This window comes from Pantherophis guttatus, chromosome 11 (assembly GCF_059756535.1).
Source record: "Pantherophis guttatus breed Tessera chromosome 11, ASM5975653v1, whole genome shotgun sequence".
In the NCBI taxonomy this organism is placed as follows: Eukaryota; Metazoa; Chordata; class Lepidosauria; order Squamata; family Colubridae; genus Pantherophis; species Pantherophis guttatus.
Genome location: NC_142073.1, coordinates 20,781,029 through 20,795,048, shown reverse-complemented (window position 1 = coordinate 20,795,048; position 14,020 = coordinate 20,781,029). Strand labels below are relative to the sequence as shown.

The window sequence follows — 14,020 nt, the reverse complement described above, 5'->3', positions numbered from 1 at the left end:
AAAGAGAAGTAACATCAGAAAAAAACATTAAAAAATGCTCGGTATTTCGTCATAGGGTGTCAAAATCTGCGGGATCTTTAGTGTGCTTGGTGGTTTTCTTGCAGACATTTCATTACCAAACTTGGTAACATCATCAGCGCTAGTAAAGGATGACGTTTGCTTTCACTATATATTCTAGTGCAGTGATGGCTAACCTTTTTGCTGTCGCGTGCCAAAAGCGGGGAAGCACAGGGGGGGTCGTGTGCGTACGTGTCCACACCCATAATTCAATGACCCTCCCATGCCCCGCCCTGCATGCATGCACGCGCAACCCCACCCCCCGCCATCCTCCTCTTTTGGCACACGATGGCAAAAAGGTTACCAGTGGACCTGGTAGGCCCTTTTTTTGCCCTCCCCAGGCTCCAGAGGCTTTCTAGGAGCCTGGGGAGGGCGAAAACGGCCTTCCTCACCCCCCGGAGGCCGGAAACGGCTCATTTCCTGACTTCCAGTGGGCCCGGAAGGCCCAAAATAAAACTGGTCGGCGCGTGCATATGCACTGGAGCTGAGCTAGGGCAACACTTGCGTGCCCACAGATATGGCTCCACGTGCCACCTGTGCCACAGGTTTGCCATCACGGTTCTAGTGGCTTGCCTGGTCAATGTTGGTGGGATGAATAAATGTTTCATTTAGCAACAGAAATATTGGGCTCAATTGTGGTTGTAAGTCGAGGACCACCTGTATATAATATTCTTTTTATCTGTCTCTTTTTCAAAACGCCATCCATTCAGAAAAAGTCTAGTGGCTCACATAACACTGAACTTCTCAAAGTGTCTTGGAGAACTTTTCTCTCAACTCCTTGCTCTGCAGAGAAATCCCCGAGGAAAACTGCCTTCACAAGACTAAGGCTCCAAAGATCAAGGAGCAATAGATGGGAAAAGACTCAACGCAACCTTTCCCTCGACCATGCCTGGCTATAAAATCCCACAAGCCTTGGCACGTTATTTTAGCCACAACACTAATCTTGAAATGATCAGTGGGCTCCCTTTATAGAACGGAAATAATAATAGTTTTTGTTGTTAGGAAGATAAATAAAACCCTATAATATATGCATACTCACCGTCCAGAAGAGATCTTTCCCTTCATAATTAAAGCCTTGCAAGGAACAGTTTCCGCCAATAACTGCTAAGGGGGAGGAAATGTCTCCCAATGTTCCTACAACTATAGAGTTTGCTCCATCGGGAACCTGCGGGGAAACAACAGAGAAATCAATTCACTTGCAAATAAAGGTACCAAGGGAAAAAAAAGTGAGATAAATTGGAGCATTCAGACGTTTCTCCACAATTTCTAGAGCTAGGGCAATTCAGAGAATGCTTTTAAAGATAAACATAATAAAAAGGTAAAGGTTCCCCTTGCACATATGTCCTAATCGTTCCTGACTCTAGGGAGCAGTGCTCATCTCTGTTTCAAAATCGAAGAGCCAGCGCTGTCCGAAGACGTCACCGTGGTCATGTGGCCAGCATGACTAAACGCCAAAGGCGCACGGAGCGCTGTTACCTTCCCACCCATAAACATGGTCCCTATTTTTCTACTTGTATTTTTTACCTGCTTTCGAACTGCTAAGTTGGCAGAAGCTGGGTCAAGTCACAGGCGCTCACCCCATTACGCGGCACTAGTGATACGAACCGCTGAACTGCCGACCTTTCGATCAACAAGCTCAGCGTCTTAGCCACTGAGCCACCGCGTCCCTGCTATAAACATAATATAGTGTAGTAAATACACTATGTTACGTTTTTGCTAGTTTTTGTTATGTTTAGCAAAAATGTAACACTGTGTATTTGCTACACTATGAAAGCTGGAGCTTAAAAAAGCAAGACAGGAAGAAAATTGACTCGTTTGAGCTGTGGCGTTGGAGAAGGTGCCTGTGTAATCCTTCTCCAACTGGAGAAGAAATCTTCTGGAAGATTTCTTTTAAAAGGCAAAAATATTGTAAAATAGGCATGGGGGGGAACCGTAACGTATCATTTCTACCTTCGCTATCTTACAAAACTGGTCAAAAGTTTGATAACTGCCCGTTGGCAAGGCTGATGGTAAGGCATTTAATCAAGCCAAAATAAACGGTATTTTGCCATTGCCATACGGAGAGGAAATCGACAAGAACAAAGCTATCATTAATGCTTCTTTCATAGAAGGGGCCAGAAAATTACTGTTGTCCCTTTGAAGAAACAATCCTGGATCAAATGTTGAATGACTCTTTGAGCGAGGCAAAGCCTGAAACACAAAACAAAGACAGTTCCGGTGACTTACTCCACGCTGATCTAACGCTGTCATCCACTAATGATGCCAAAAGCCAGCTGGTGTGTACCATTAAATTATGAATTGGAAAAACAAAAACAAATTCTAATTCCCTGATTCCAACCGAAGTAATTTGGAACGCCTTTAGAGGCATAAAACATGCATCCTAGTAACAACCTGGGACTGTACTTTTTCACTTCGGATTTGGTCCCATAAAATAATACTGTATTAGGGCATACTAAATACGGTATAATAAATACACCTAAAAGATAAATTGCTAGTTACTCCAAACACAGATAAAACCTTCCTCTAGAACCATGATGGCGAACATGTGGCATGGGTAGCCATATCTGTGGGCACAGGAGTGTTGCCCTAGCTTAGCTCCAGTGCACATGCGCGTGCCGGCCAGCTGATTTTCGGGCCTTCCGGGTCCACCACAAGTCAGGAAACGGGCTGTTGAGGGCCTCCGGAGGGCCTCCGTGGGGGATGAGAAAGGCCATTTTCGTCCTCCCCAGGCTCCTAGAAAGGCTCTGGAGCCTGGGGAGGGTGAAAAACGGGCCTTGCAGTCCCACCGTGCCATCGCATGCCAATAGCGGGGGAAGTGGGGGGTCGCACTCACATGTGCGGGGAGGCATGGCACATTGAATTATGGGTGTGAGCATGCGTGCGCGCAACCCCCCTGTGCTCCCCCCGCTTTAGGCACGCGATGGCAAAAAGGTTAGCCATCCCTGCTCTAGAACAAGGAGATAATCAATTTCAAAGAAAATAATTAACATCTAGATTATAGTTAGCCACCTATAATAAAAGCTGAATCTGCAGGATGTTGAGGCATATTAGTTGTTTCCTACTTCAACACCCACCCGCTCCAAAAAACGATGACTTCCTTAAGCCAAGAAAACAACAATAGTACCTGCTTCCCCCCCCCCAAACAGCGGAAAACTGTCATCGACTTTTCACTATTTAAATCCGACGTCATTCCTGATCTCTCTACTATATTCAGGCTAGTTGAAAACACAGTTACAGATAGTCCTCGACCTACGACCAATTGAGCCCAAAATTTCCATTGCTGAACGGGACATTTGTGGAGTGAATTTTGTCCCATTTGAGGAGCTTTCTTGCCACAGCTGTTAAGTGAATCACTGCAGTTGTTAAGCTAATAACACTGCTGTTAAGTGAATCTGGCTTAAAGTGGATCACACGACCCTGGGATACTGCAACTGACATAAACACAGGCCAGTTGCCAAGCAGCCAAATTGTGATCACGTAACCATGGGGATGCTACAATGGTGTGAAACGATCGTAAGTCACTTTTTTCAGTGCTGTTGTAACTTCGAACGGTCGTTAACTGAATTGTTGTAAGCCGAGGACTGCCTATGTTGCCATGTTTTGTTTGGGGAGGAATATGCTGTGGCCCATCAGCGGCCTGTGCAGCTAGTAGCTGATTCTGACAGTGAGGAGGCTGGTGTGGTGCTGCGCCAGCAGCCTGTGCAGCTGGCACTCGAGTCAGACAGTGAGGAGGCTGGAGAAGATGTGGTGCCAGAGGCGGGGATTCAGCCAGGGCCTTCAGAACCTCCAGAAGCTCCCTTAAGTGAAGAGGAAGAAGAGGAGGAGCCTCTTCTCAATGCACGGGTGCGCAGAGCTGCCAAAAGGCAGGAGTGGCTCCTCAGGAGGAGGTCTCCTCGAGAGTAAGGCTTGGGGCTAATTGGCCACTCCCTTAGCCTATTTAAGGAAGGACGACGACTGAGGCAATTTGCAGGGAACACCTTCGTTCACTCTCCTTCGTGTCTTGATCTTAGTTCTTTTATCAGTTACCTGCAAATTGCTTCTGGGCTTTCTGCCAATCCTAGTAAGATTACGATTATTTATTCTTTGGATTCTTGTAGGCTGTTAAGAAAGTTAATTAACAGCCTTTGTTTGAAAAAGACTTATTTAATTTAGTAAACTAAGATTTGTACAGACTTTGTGTGTGCTGCGTTCTTTGGGGTCCGTAGCTGAGGCAGAACAGAATATTACTGAGTTGAGGGAAACAGGACTTCTATTTGAAAAGCTTACATTTCCAAATACGTTGCGGATGGAGCTATAATCCATTGTAATTCGTGTGTCAGTCCTTAGTTCTCCAAAATCCCTCAAAATCATTTCACATCGCTAAAAGAGAACCCAAATTCACACACCAGGAGTTTCCTGCTATTCACAGGGCATCTCCAAGCAGGCAAAGAGGCCATGCATTATGGAAACTCTGATTCTGATACAAAATTCTATTTTATTGAAGTTGCAGAATTTAACCATTTCATGATAATATCCAAGCAATGAGCAAGCGATGGACCCACTTTGCAGTTCCTGCAAAGTACGTTTATTTCAGAGAGAATATGTGTAGCTCAGAGTTGAACTGGGTAGTCTGAGTTTGGTTGTCTGCTTCCAGACATTTCACTACCCAACTAGGCAACATTATCAATGCAAGTGAGGGTGGGGTTTGCTCCCTGTTCATATATTATTATTATTATTATTATTATTATTATTATTATTATTATTATTATTATTATTATTATTATTATTATTAGTTCAATTTATATGCCGCCTTTCTCCGGAGACTCAGGGCGGCTTGCCCTGCCCAGACCACTAGCTACTATACAGTAGCTTGCCCTGCCAGACCACTAGGAACCACTAGGAAATTCCTGGAAGCTTGGCATTCAAAGCACCTATCAATAGAAACATAGAAATAAATCATATTTACCCACCATTCAAGACAATAAAACAAGCTAAGAAGGAAACAAAACGACCTGGACATATCAAAGAGCCAACATCCAGATAAATAGGAATTAACACCAAGCAAACAAACAGAAAACAATACTCTAATCAATGAACTACCAAGGAGAAAACCACACTCACATCAACACTGACAGAGCTAACTATTTTTATATAAATAGGGAGTAAACCAGTGGTGAAATCTGAACCAGTTTACTACCGGTTTGCTGGCTGCGCATGCGAGCCGTGCACCAAATGTGAGCTGCGCACACACAGTGCGCGCCAAAAAGAGGCTTGGGAAGTTAAGTAGAACAGCGTGAGAGAGATAATCAGCTGTGGCATGCGATCGTGGGAACCTTTTTAAAAACTTTTTAAAAGCATTTTTTACTACCAGCTTGGGTGAATAGGTAGTACAAAATGCTTTTAAAAGGTAAAAAAAAAAGGTTCCAACGATCACAGCTGTGCCGCACGATCGTCAGAATCTTTTTTTACCTTTTAAAAGCATTTTTTACTACCAGTTCGGGTGAATAGATAGTAAAAAAATGCTTTAAAATGTAAAAAAAAAAAGGCTCCAACGATCGCCCAGCTCAGCTGATCATCAGAACTTCTTTTTTTTTTACATTTTTTACTACCGGTTAGGCGAACTAGTAGCATTTTTTACTGCAGATACAGGCGAACCGGCCTGAACCATTAGCATTTCACCTCTGGAGTAAATGCCACACTCACACTAATGATGTTACTTAGTTGGGTTTTGAAACATTTGCAACAAAAAATTAAGCTCAGACATCACCAAGCATCCCAGAGAGTTGTATATTTTGAAAGAGAGAATGTAAGCTACCTGGACAGGCGAGAGACTACAATATTCTAAAACTTCTCAGAAGTTTTTCAGTAGAACAACCAATAATGCTGGATGTCTTCTTTAATTTAGTCTGCCCTTGACTTACTGCTTTCCTTTAATGAACAGTGACGAATCTTTGAGGCAAAGATGTGTTCTCATTTAAGAAGGTAACTTTCAAGAACAAAATATATGTTTAGAAACATTTCCCGACATTGGTGAAAGGATTTCAGGATGATGTTAGGTGAGACAGTGAAAGCGTGATCATTTCATCGATTCAAATGACACCATCCAGATATCCTTTCACCAATAATTAGTGATGGAAACCCTCTAGGAAGCCTCCACATTTTCTGCAGCTTATCATTTTTTCCTGTATACGAAATACGTGAAACGGAAAGAAGGTAAATTTAAAGTTAAATTCAGTGATAGTATATTCGAGCACCGTTAACAATTTAAAAATTCAGCTCTTGATGTGTAATCCTGGGGGAAAACAAAAATGAACTCACCCCAGCATAAAACAAATCAGCATTGTTGTGTACATCATATGCCAACAAACTAGTCCGCGTGCCAACTAGGAGGGAATCACAGCCAAGATCAGGGTTCAACAATCCTGCAGTCAAACAACTGACGGCTTCATTGATGTTCAGCAAAGAAATATCAGCATCCTGGTTACTTAGTGCCAAGCGGTTTGTACTCGTGTGCTGGCCACGTCCATGAGGATTGTGAATAAAAACCTGTTGGTATTAAACAAAGCATTAGCAGCAATACAAATCCTTTCCTGATCAATTCCACAAGTCACAATAATTCCAAAATGATGTAAGACTCCAATGTATTCCTATTTATCAAGTATCCCCAATTGATAGAGTCTAGGTAGCAACCTGCTTATCCTTGAGAGATAGAAGTCCTTTGAAGGAGGACAGCCAGAAACCATAGGCTTCATCCTCAGGGAGCAAAGATTTGGTTGCAGGTCAAAGGAGAACTCAGTAGATAACTTCTCTTTGAGGAATAGTGTCCACCTCTATAGGCATCAGCTCCACAGTAGATACACAGTTCCACAGAGTGGGAAGAGATCTTGAAGGCCTTCTATTTATTATTATTATTATTATTATTATTATTATTATTATTATTATTATTATTATTATTATTATTATTATTATTATTTTGTTCTCAGTGCCGGCTGACAGGACAGAGACGGAGTTTAAACTAACGGAACCTTTATTAATACAGTATGACAGAGAACAGGAAACCCGCGCTTGACAGCTCCTTATACAGCCAGCTGTCAGTTGTTAACCAATGAACATTGCGCTTACAGCACCCAATCCCAAGACTCCAATCAACTTAACTTAATATGTAACACCCCTTCCCACCTATCTGAGCATGCGCCAACGTCAGGCGCATGCGTAATCGCCCAGGTACGCAGGTCTTCGCCGTATCCTCCCTGAACGTCTGGGCTCCACCCCTCCGACCCCCTCCGGCACTGAATTTGAACTCATCTCCCGTTGTACCTCAACTCTGGGCTGCGGGCTAAGCGAGCCCCCTACTTCTACTGTACTGCTTCCCGTATCCAGCAAAGGTAAGTTCTCCTCCTCACCCTCTCTCCCAAGGGTGGTCGGCGTGTTCGCCTGTGGCGGCACCGGGTATTCCTTCTCGTATCTATCTTCCTGCAAGTTTGGCTCGGCGGCCATACCCCCACCTTTGGCCCCACTTCTCCGAGCCCTCAACTGATCCTTGTGACGCTTCCAAATTTTTCCCTGATCTATCTCAATATGGTAGGAGCAAGGACCTGCAATCCCAACAACCTTTCCTGCCAACCATAAGGGCAGTCCCCCATAGTTCCTGGCGTATACGTGATCCCCTATAACAAATGACCTGTACTGTCTCATGGCATCGAAGGGCTTGGCATGTCCGTACGTGGGGTGCAAACGATCTAAGGTTGTGCGGAGCTTCCGGCCCATTAAAAGTTCGGCCGGGCTTCTGTTAGTTAGTTGACAGGGCGTGGTATGTTGAGCTAATAAGAACTCCTCCACCCGCTCAGCCCACGTCCCGTGCCCTATCTTTTTCAGTGCGTCTTTTGCAGATCGCACCGCGCGTTCCGCACATCCATTGCTGGAAGGATGAAACGGCGATACTAAGCAATGCCGGATGCCCCTGTGGGCTAAAAAACCCTCGAATTCGGCCGCCGTAAATTGCGGACCGTTATCCGAAACTATGCAGTCAGGCAACCCATGTGTTACAAATAATGAACGCAAAACCTTAATGACAGCCTCTGCTGTAGTCGACCGTAATGGGACGACTTCAACCCATTTTGAAAACGCATCAGCGAGGACCAGGAAAGACTGACCCTTCAATGGACCAGCAAGGTCAATATGCAACCTCGACCAAGGGGCCCCAGGCGATTCCCACTCCCCTGGGGGGTCTCTAGGCGGCATTGACATGTTCTCCTGACACTGCGCACACTGTGCGACCCAGTCAGTGATGTCCCGGTCCATCAAAGGCCACCACATATAGCAACGGCCTAACGCCTTCATCCTGACCACCCCCGGGTGACCCCGATGCAATTTCTTCAACAATGAGGAACGAAGGGGGGGTGGAATAACCACCCGGTGACCCCACAGAAGGCACCCCGCTTGAGTAGAAAGTTCGAGGCGGCGGCTGGCAAATGGCTGGAATTCGGGAGCGAAGGGCCCTGGTGGCCAACCTCTGGCCATCCAGTCCAACACCTGCTGCAGGGTAGTATCCTTCGCGGAGAACCGGGCGACGTCCGATGCGGTGATCAGCAGTGGCGCGTCCTCCAACAGGAACACAGAGGACACAGGGACAGGGTCCTCTAGCCAGTCAGGGCTGGGGCATCGGCTCAATGCGTCAGCGTGAGCGAGATCCTTCCCAGGCCGGTGAACCAGTCGATATTCGTATGCAGCGAGGAAGACAGAGTAACGGGTCATGCGGGGGGACAGAATTTGAGGAGCAGGGCGATCGCCTGCCAATATGCCTAACAAAGGCTTATGATCAGTGTATAATATGAAGGGACGGCCATAGAGGTAATGGTGGAACCGTTTGACCCCAGCCACCAAGGCGAGAGCCTCTTTATCTAACTGCGAATAATTACGCTCTGCTGGTGCCAAGGTCTTAGAATAATAGGCAATGGGCAACTCACGGCCAGAAGGTAGGACATGGCTGAGCACCGCTCCCACCCCGTACGGGGAGGCATCACATGCCAATGTTACCGGCAGGTGTGTAGAAAATTGGGTGAGAACCGAGTTGGAGGTCAGGAGATGTTTGACAGCTAAAAATGCTTTAGCCTCTCGAGCACCCCAATGCCAACGAACGTCACGGTTTAACAGCCGGTGAAGGGGCTCAGCAACAGACGCCTTATGTGGAATAAAAACAGCATAAAAGTTAAGTAGTCCTAGGAAAGATTGGAGATCAGCCTTACACTTAGGAGGAGGAGCGTCCATAATGGCCGATGTTTTAGCTGCCGTCGGATGGATTCCCGAACTATCCACCAGGAATCCTAGGAATTCCACCTGGCGCACCGCGACTTGGCATTTGGTCTTGTTAACCTTCAGACCTGCAGCAGCTAGCTTCCGAAGAACCTGCCGTGTCCGCTCCAATAGCTGTGAAGTCGAAGAAGCTGAGACGAGAACGTCATCAAAATAAGGAATAACCCCGGGGAGTCCATGCAGCAAACGTTCCATCATGCTCTGGAAGATCCCCGGGGCAACACTGACCCCGAACTGCAACCGGCGACATCGGAATGCCCCCCTATGGGTCACTATTGTCTGTGCCTCTGCCGTCTGGTCATCTACTTTAAGTTGCTGGTAGGCTTGGGCCAGGTCCAGCTTTGCAAATATCGACCCTTGCCCCAATGAGTGTAGCAGATGCTGAACGACAGGAACGGGGTAAGCATTACCTAATAGGGCCTTATTCAGCGTCGCCCGGTAGTCAGCGCATATACGGACCGATCCGTCCGCCTTAATAGGAGTTACTATAGGGGTTTCCCAGCGCGCGAATTCAACAGGTTCTAACACTCCTTGAGAAATTAGTTTATCCAGTTCCGCATCTACTCGTGCCCTCAGCGCAAAGGGCACCCGGCGTGGTTTCAATCGTCTCGGGGTCACGTCAGGATCCAGGCTGAAGGATACTGGGGGCCCATTATAACAACCTAGCCGTCCATCAAAAACATCAGGAAATTCTTTAATTAGCAATTCCAATTCGGAGGACTGGATGGCGTGTACCCCCTGAATAGTAATTCCCAATGCCTGGAACCAATTTAAGCCTAATAAGCTAGGTAATGGAGCCTCAACTATAATTAATGGCAGGCGTCCTGAAAATGTCTTAAATTTTATTCTGAACTGCCCACATCCCAGCACTCTGATGGGGTTCCCTTGATAATCACGGAGTTGCAGGTTACAAGGGTCCAAACGACGCCGAGAGATGTGGGGCACTAATCGCTTAATTGTACTCCAAGCAATGAGGGAGTGTGCTGACCCAGTGTCCACCTCCATCTCACACTTTCGTCCCTCGATGGCGAGTTCCACATTAACTTTCGGTTGCCTATTTGGCGAGACGGTCTTTCGCTGCGTTTGATACACCCCATTTACTCCTGCAGACTCACGCCCCCAATTCGCACTCGGGTTCCTTCCTGCCTCCCGTCTGCGCGGACCACGATACTGTTCTTGAGGGGGCGGAGTTTTCTCCTTCAGCGTCGGGGACTGACATATTCGCGCGATGTGGCCACGGCGCCCACATCGATAGCACGTTGCCTCTTTAAAACGGCAACTGACTCGCTGATGACCCCCTCCGCAACTCCTGCACCTCCCCTGTGCTAGTGTCTCTTGTCTCCCGGGCCGCGGAGAAGTCTTGATACGAGCGACGTTACCCTCTATCCCAGGGATGTCTTCATCGCTGAACTCAGTCACGTTTTGATGAATTTGCTTGCCTGTTGCCTTATTAGAACACTGCCCCCTAGGTAAATCAGCCAGTGACAGAACGGCTAATTCAGCAGCGCACGCTTCATCTAGGGCATCCTGGAAGGATAAGTCAGGCTTGGCTATTAACCGACGCTTTAGGTTCTCGTCCCTCACTCCGCTGACTAGTCTGTCTAATAAATAATCATCTAAATTGGTAAATTGACAGTGCCTCGCTGCTTTTCTAAGTGCCGCCACATATTGGCTTATTGACTCACCCTCAGCCTGGTCTCGGTGGTAGAAGTGCTGCCGGCGAGCTATACGGGACGGCGCGGGAGCATAATGATTTTTTAACTTAGTCAGGAAATCCTCCCAGGTGCCAGCGTGTACAGACAACGGGGCCATTAACGTCATCGCTGTTTCAAACATTTCTGGCCCACACAGACTCAGGAAGTATGCCCATTTTCTCTCACTTGACAACTCACGGTAGTCGTTAGCGATCAAAAAACAATCGAACCGAGTAACAAACGCTTCCCACGACTCCACAGTAGCGTTGAATGGAGCGAAATTCTGAGGCGACGCCATTTCTCCTCACGCTCCGCTATCGCCCTTACTCAATTTTTTTTCTTTTTTCTTTTCTTCGGCACTGGAATCCGTTCCGATTAATTCTGGAGATTATACTCCCTACATCCCATCCTCGTCGCCACTATTTTGTTCTCAGTGCCGGCTGACAGGACAGAGACGGAGTTTAAACTAACGGAACCTTTATTAATACAGTATGACAGAGAACAGGAAACCCGCGCTTGACAGCTCCTTATACAGCCAGCTGTCAGTTGTTAACCAATGAACATTGCGCTTACAGCACCCAATCCCAAGACTCCAATCAACTTAACTTAATATGTAACAATTATTATTATTATTATTATTATTATTATTATTATTATTATTATTATTATTATTATTATTATTATTTATTGGTTAATCTTTAGTGAGATTCACAGCCTTTGAGGCTGGTTAATAGCTCAGCAGCTCGAGTCCTAACCAAGGACCTAGGAACTGTTAAGGTATCGTCGGAGGATGTAAGCTGTTCCGAGTAAGGTGGTTTTTTGTAGAGTCAAAATGTTCAAGTCCGGCAAATAATAATAATAATTATTATTATTATTTTTATTAATAATAATTATTATTATTATTATTATTATTATTATTATTATTATTATTATTATTATTATTACATAAAATGACATTAGAAGACATACATTTATATATATACTCTTTTAACAGCTATTTCGTGATGATCTAGTACAGTGTTTCCCAAACTTGGGAACTTCAAGATGTATGGACTTCAACTCCCAAAATCCCACAGCCAGCCATGCTGGATGGGGAATTCTGGGAGTTGAAGTCCACACTTCTTAAAGTTCCCAAGTTTGGGAAACACTGATCTAGTATTTACATTTTCTCCCTTTTCCCTTTATATTATTCCAGTTTCTTCTTGTCTCCTCTCTTTTAATTACAGTATATTTATTATTATTAAGACCCCTATTAACTTATGGAGCCTATGCACCAAAGACAAATTCCTTGTGTGTCCAATCACACTTGGCCAATAAAGAATTCTGTTCTGTTCTGTTCTGTTCTGTATCCTATATCCTATATCCTGTATCCTATATCCTATCCTATCCTATCCTATCCTATCCTACTCTTCATTCCTCTATTCTATTCTATTCTATTCTATTCTATTCTATTCTATTCTATTCTATTCTATTCTATTCTATTCTATTCTATTCTGGTTTTTTTTTTAATAAAATGTGCACTGTAATCTGCATAAACCTAGGATTTATATTTATTTTGAGTCGGGAATAAACAGGTCAATACCAACGCAGGCGGAGGAATTACCATCGACATGAAATTGCCTCCCCACCCCCCCACCCAGGGAGCGTCGGCGGGGCTGCAAAGTGAGGCGTGGGGCGGAGGGCGCCCGTGCAAGGCCGGGGCCTCCCCCCCCCACGTCCCGTGCGCTCTCCAGGGCCCCCGGGGGTGGAGTCCGTCAGGCTACCTTGCCGGCCTGCGTGGCCGCCGTCAGACACGGGTGGGTCCCGTCGTACCTGCCCAGCGCCACGCCGCGGGGCAGGATTTTGTGGTTGAGCTTCAGGCTGAAGACCGGCACGAGCATGGCGGCGGCAAAGTCGTCGTCGTCGTCGGAGGCCGGCCTGGGCCTCTCCGGGCGGCCCACGAAGCGAGGGAAGGATCCGTTGCTATGGAAACCGCAGCAGGCCGCAAGCCGGGCCTGCGAGGAAGAGGCGGAGGGAAAGCAGCCTCTCTCTCGCGGGCGCTAAAGTAATACGCGCACCCGTCTGTCCCTTCTCGAAATACTACTCCCATAACCCCCCTGCCGGCCGCGGAAGATGGGAGTTGTAGTCCGGGAGCGGCCAGACCGGCGCCTGCATCGCAGCCCGGAGAAGATGGAGGTGGATTCAGCCCCTTCCGCTCTCCCATTTTGAAAGAGTTCAGGATTTCTAGGGTGGAGAAAGTTAGTTGGGCCCGGTTTGGATTCGCTGTTTTGGAAAGCACCGATTGGGGTTGTTTTCTCTGCAGGGAGCAGCAACAACGTCGTGATTGGCAGGGCCCAGCCTGGGAGCCGCTGGGATGGGAGGCCACGCAAAAATCCTACCCCAAAATGAGGACTAACATGCATGCATGCATGTATATGCACGACCAAGGCAGAGCTTTTATGCTATCCTCAGCAGAGGGCAGCCTACAGCTGAGTTTGAAATTGCTGAGCAGGGCTAGATCTGGTTTGAGCTTGGATGGAGCACCACCAGGAAATCCTACAGGTCAGGGTGCACTGGGAGAAATCTCCCAGAAGAAGACAATGGCAAACTATTTGAGTGCTGCTGCCTTGAAAAGTGTGTTTTTGCATGCACGAAGACCTCCAAGATGCCCTCCACCGGATTCAACTAGCCCTGATTTAGAATTTATAGGATGATTGGATGGAAGGGCTGTAAAACAGATTCAGAAAAGCAAACATGGCCAATCCTGACATCTTACTTTCAAAAGCTATACTACTGGCATGTCTATGTGCAACTCAAGGGTATCAAAAGATTCAGCAGATGGGAATAGCAGCATCAGGGTGATGAGTAAGTGGATGGGAGACCACATGAAGTCCTACAGCTAAAGGCTAACCCTATAATAGCATTGTTTTCTTTTGGTAGGCAGTATGTGGGGCAATGTTTCTTGGATATTTTAAGATGTGTGGACTTCAACTCCCAGA

The 14,020-nt window shown here is 46.4% G+C and overlaps 1 protein-coding gene across 3 annotated transcripts in view; it reads right to left on the bottom strand.

The window, feature by feature from the left end:
• Nucleotides 1-13,518, bottom strand: part of BBS2 (Bardet-Biedl syndrome 2) — a 50,615-nt gene extending 37,097 nt beyond the window's left edge. For all 3 annotated transcript variants that reach the window (XM_034425468.3, XM_034425470.3, XM_034425471.3), the window contains exons 1-3: nucleotides 12,806-13,518; nucleotides 6,355-6,582; nucleotides 1,097-1,222 (exon numbers count right to left, since the gene is read on the bottom strand). In XM_034425468.3, coding sequence (XP_034281359.1) covers nucleotides 1,097-1,222; nucleotides 6,355-6,582; nucleotides 12,806-12,922 — 471 coding nt within the window. In that variant the 5' untranslated portion in view covers nucleotides 12,923-13,518. The remainder of the gene's footprint in view (nucleotides 1-1,096; nucleotides 1,223-6,354; nucleotides 6,583-12,805) is intronic.
• Nucleotides 13,519-14,020: the final 502 nt, after the last annotated feature.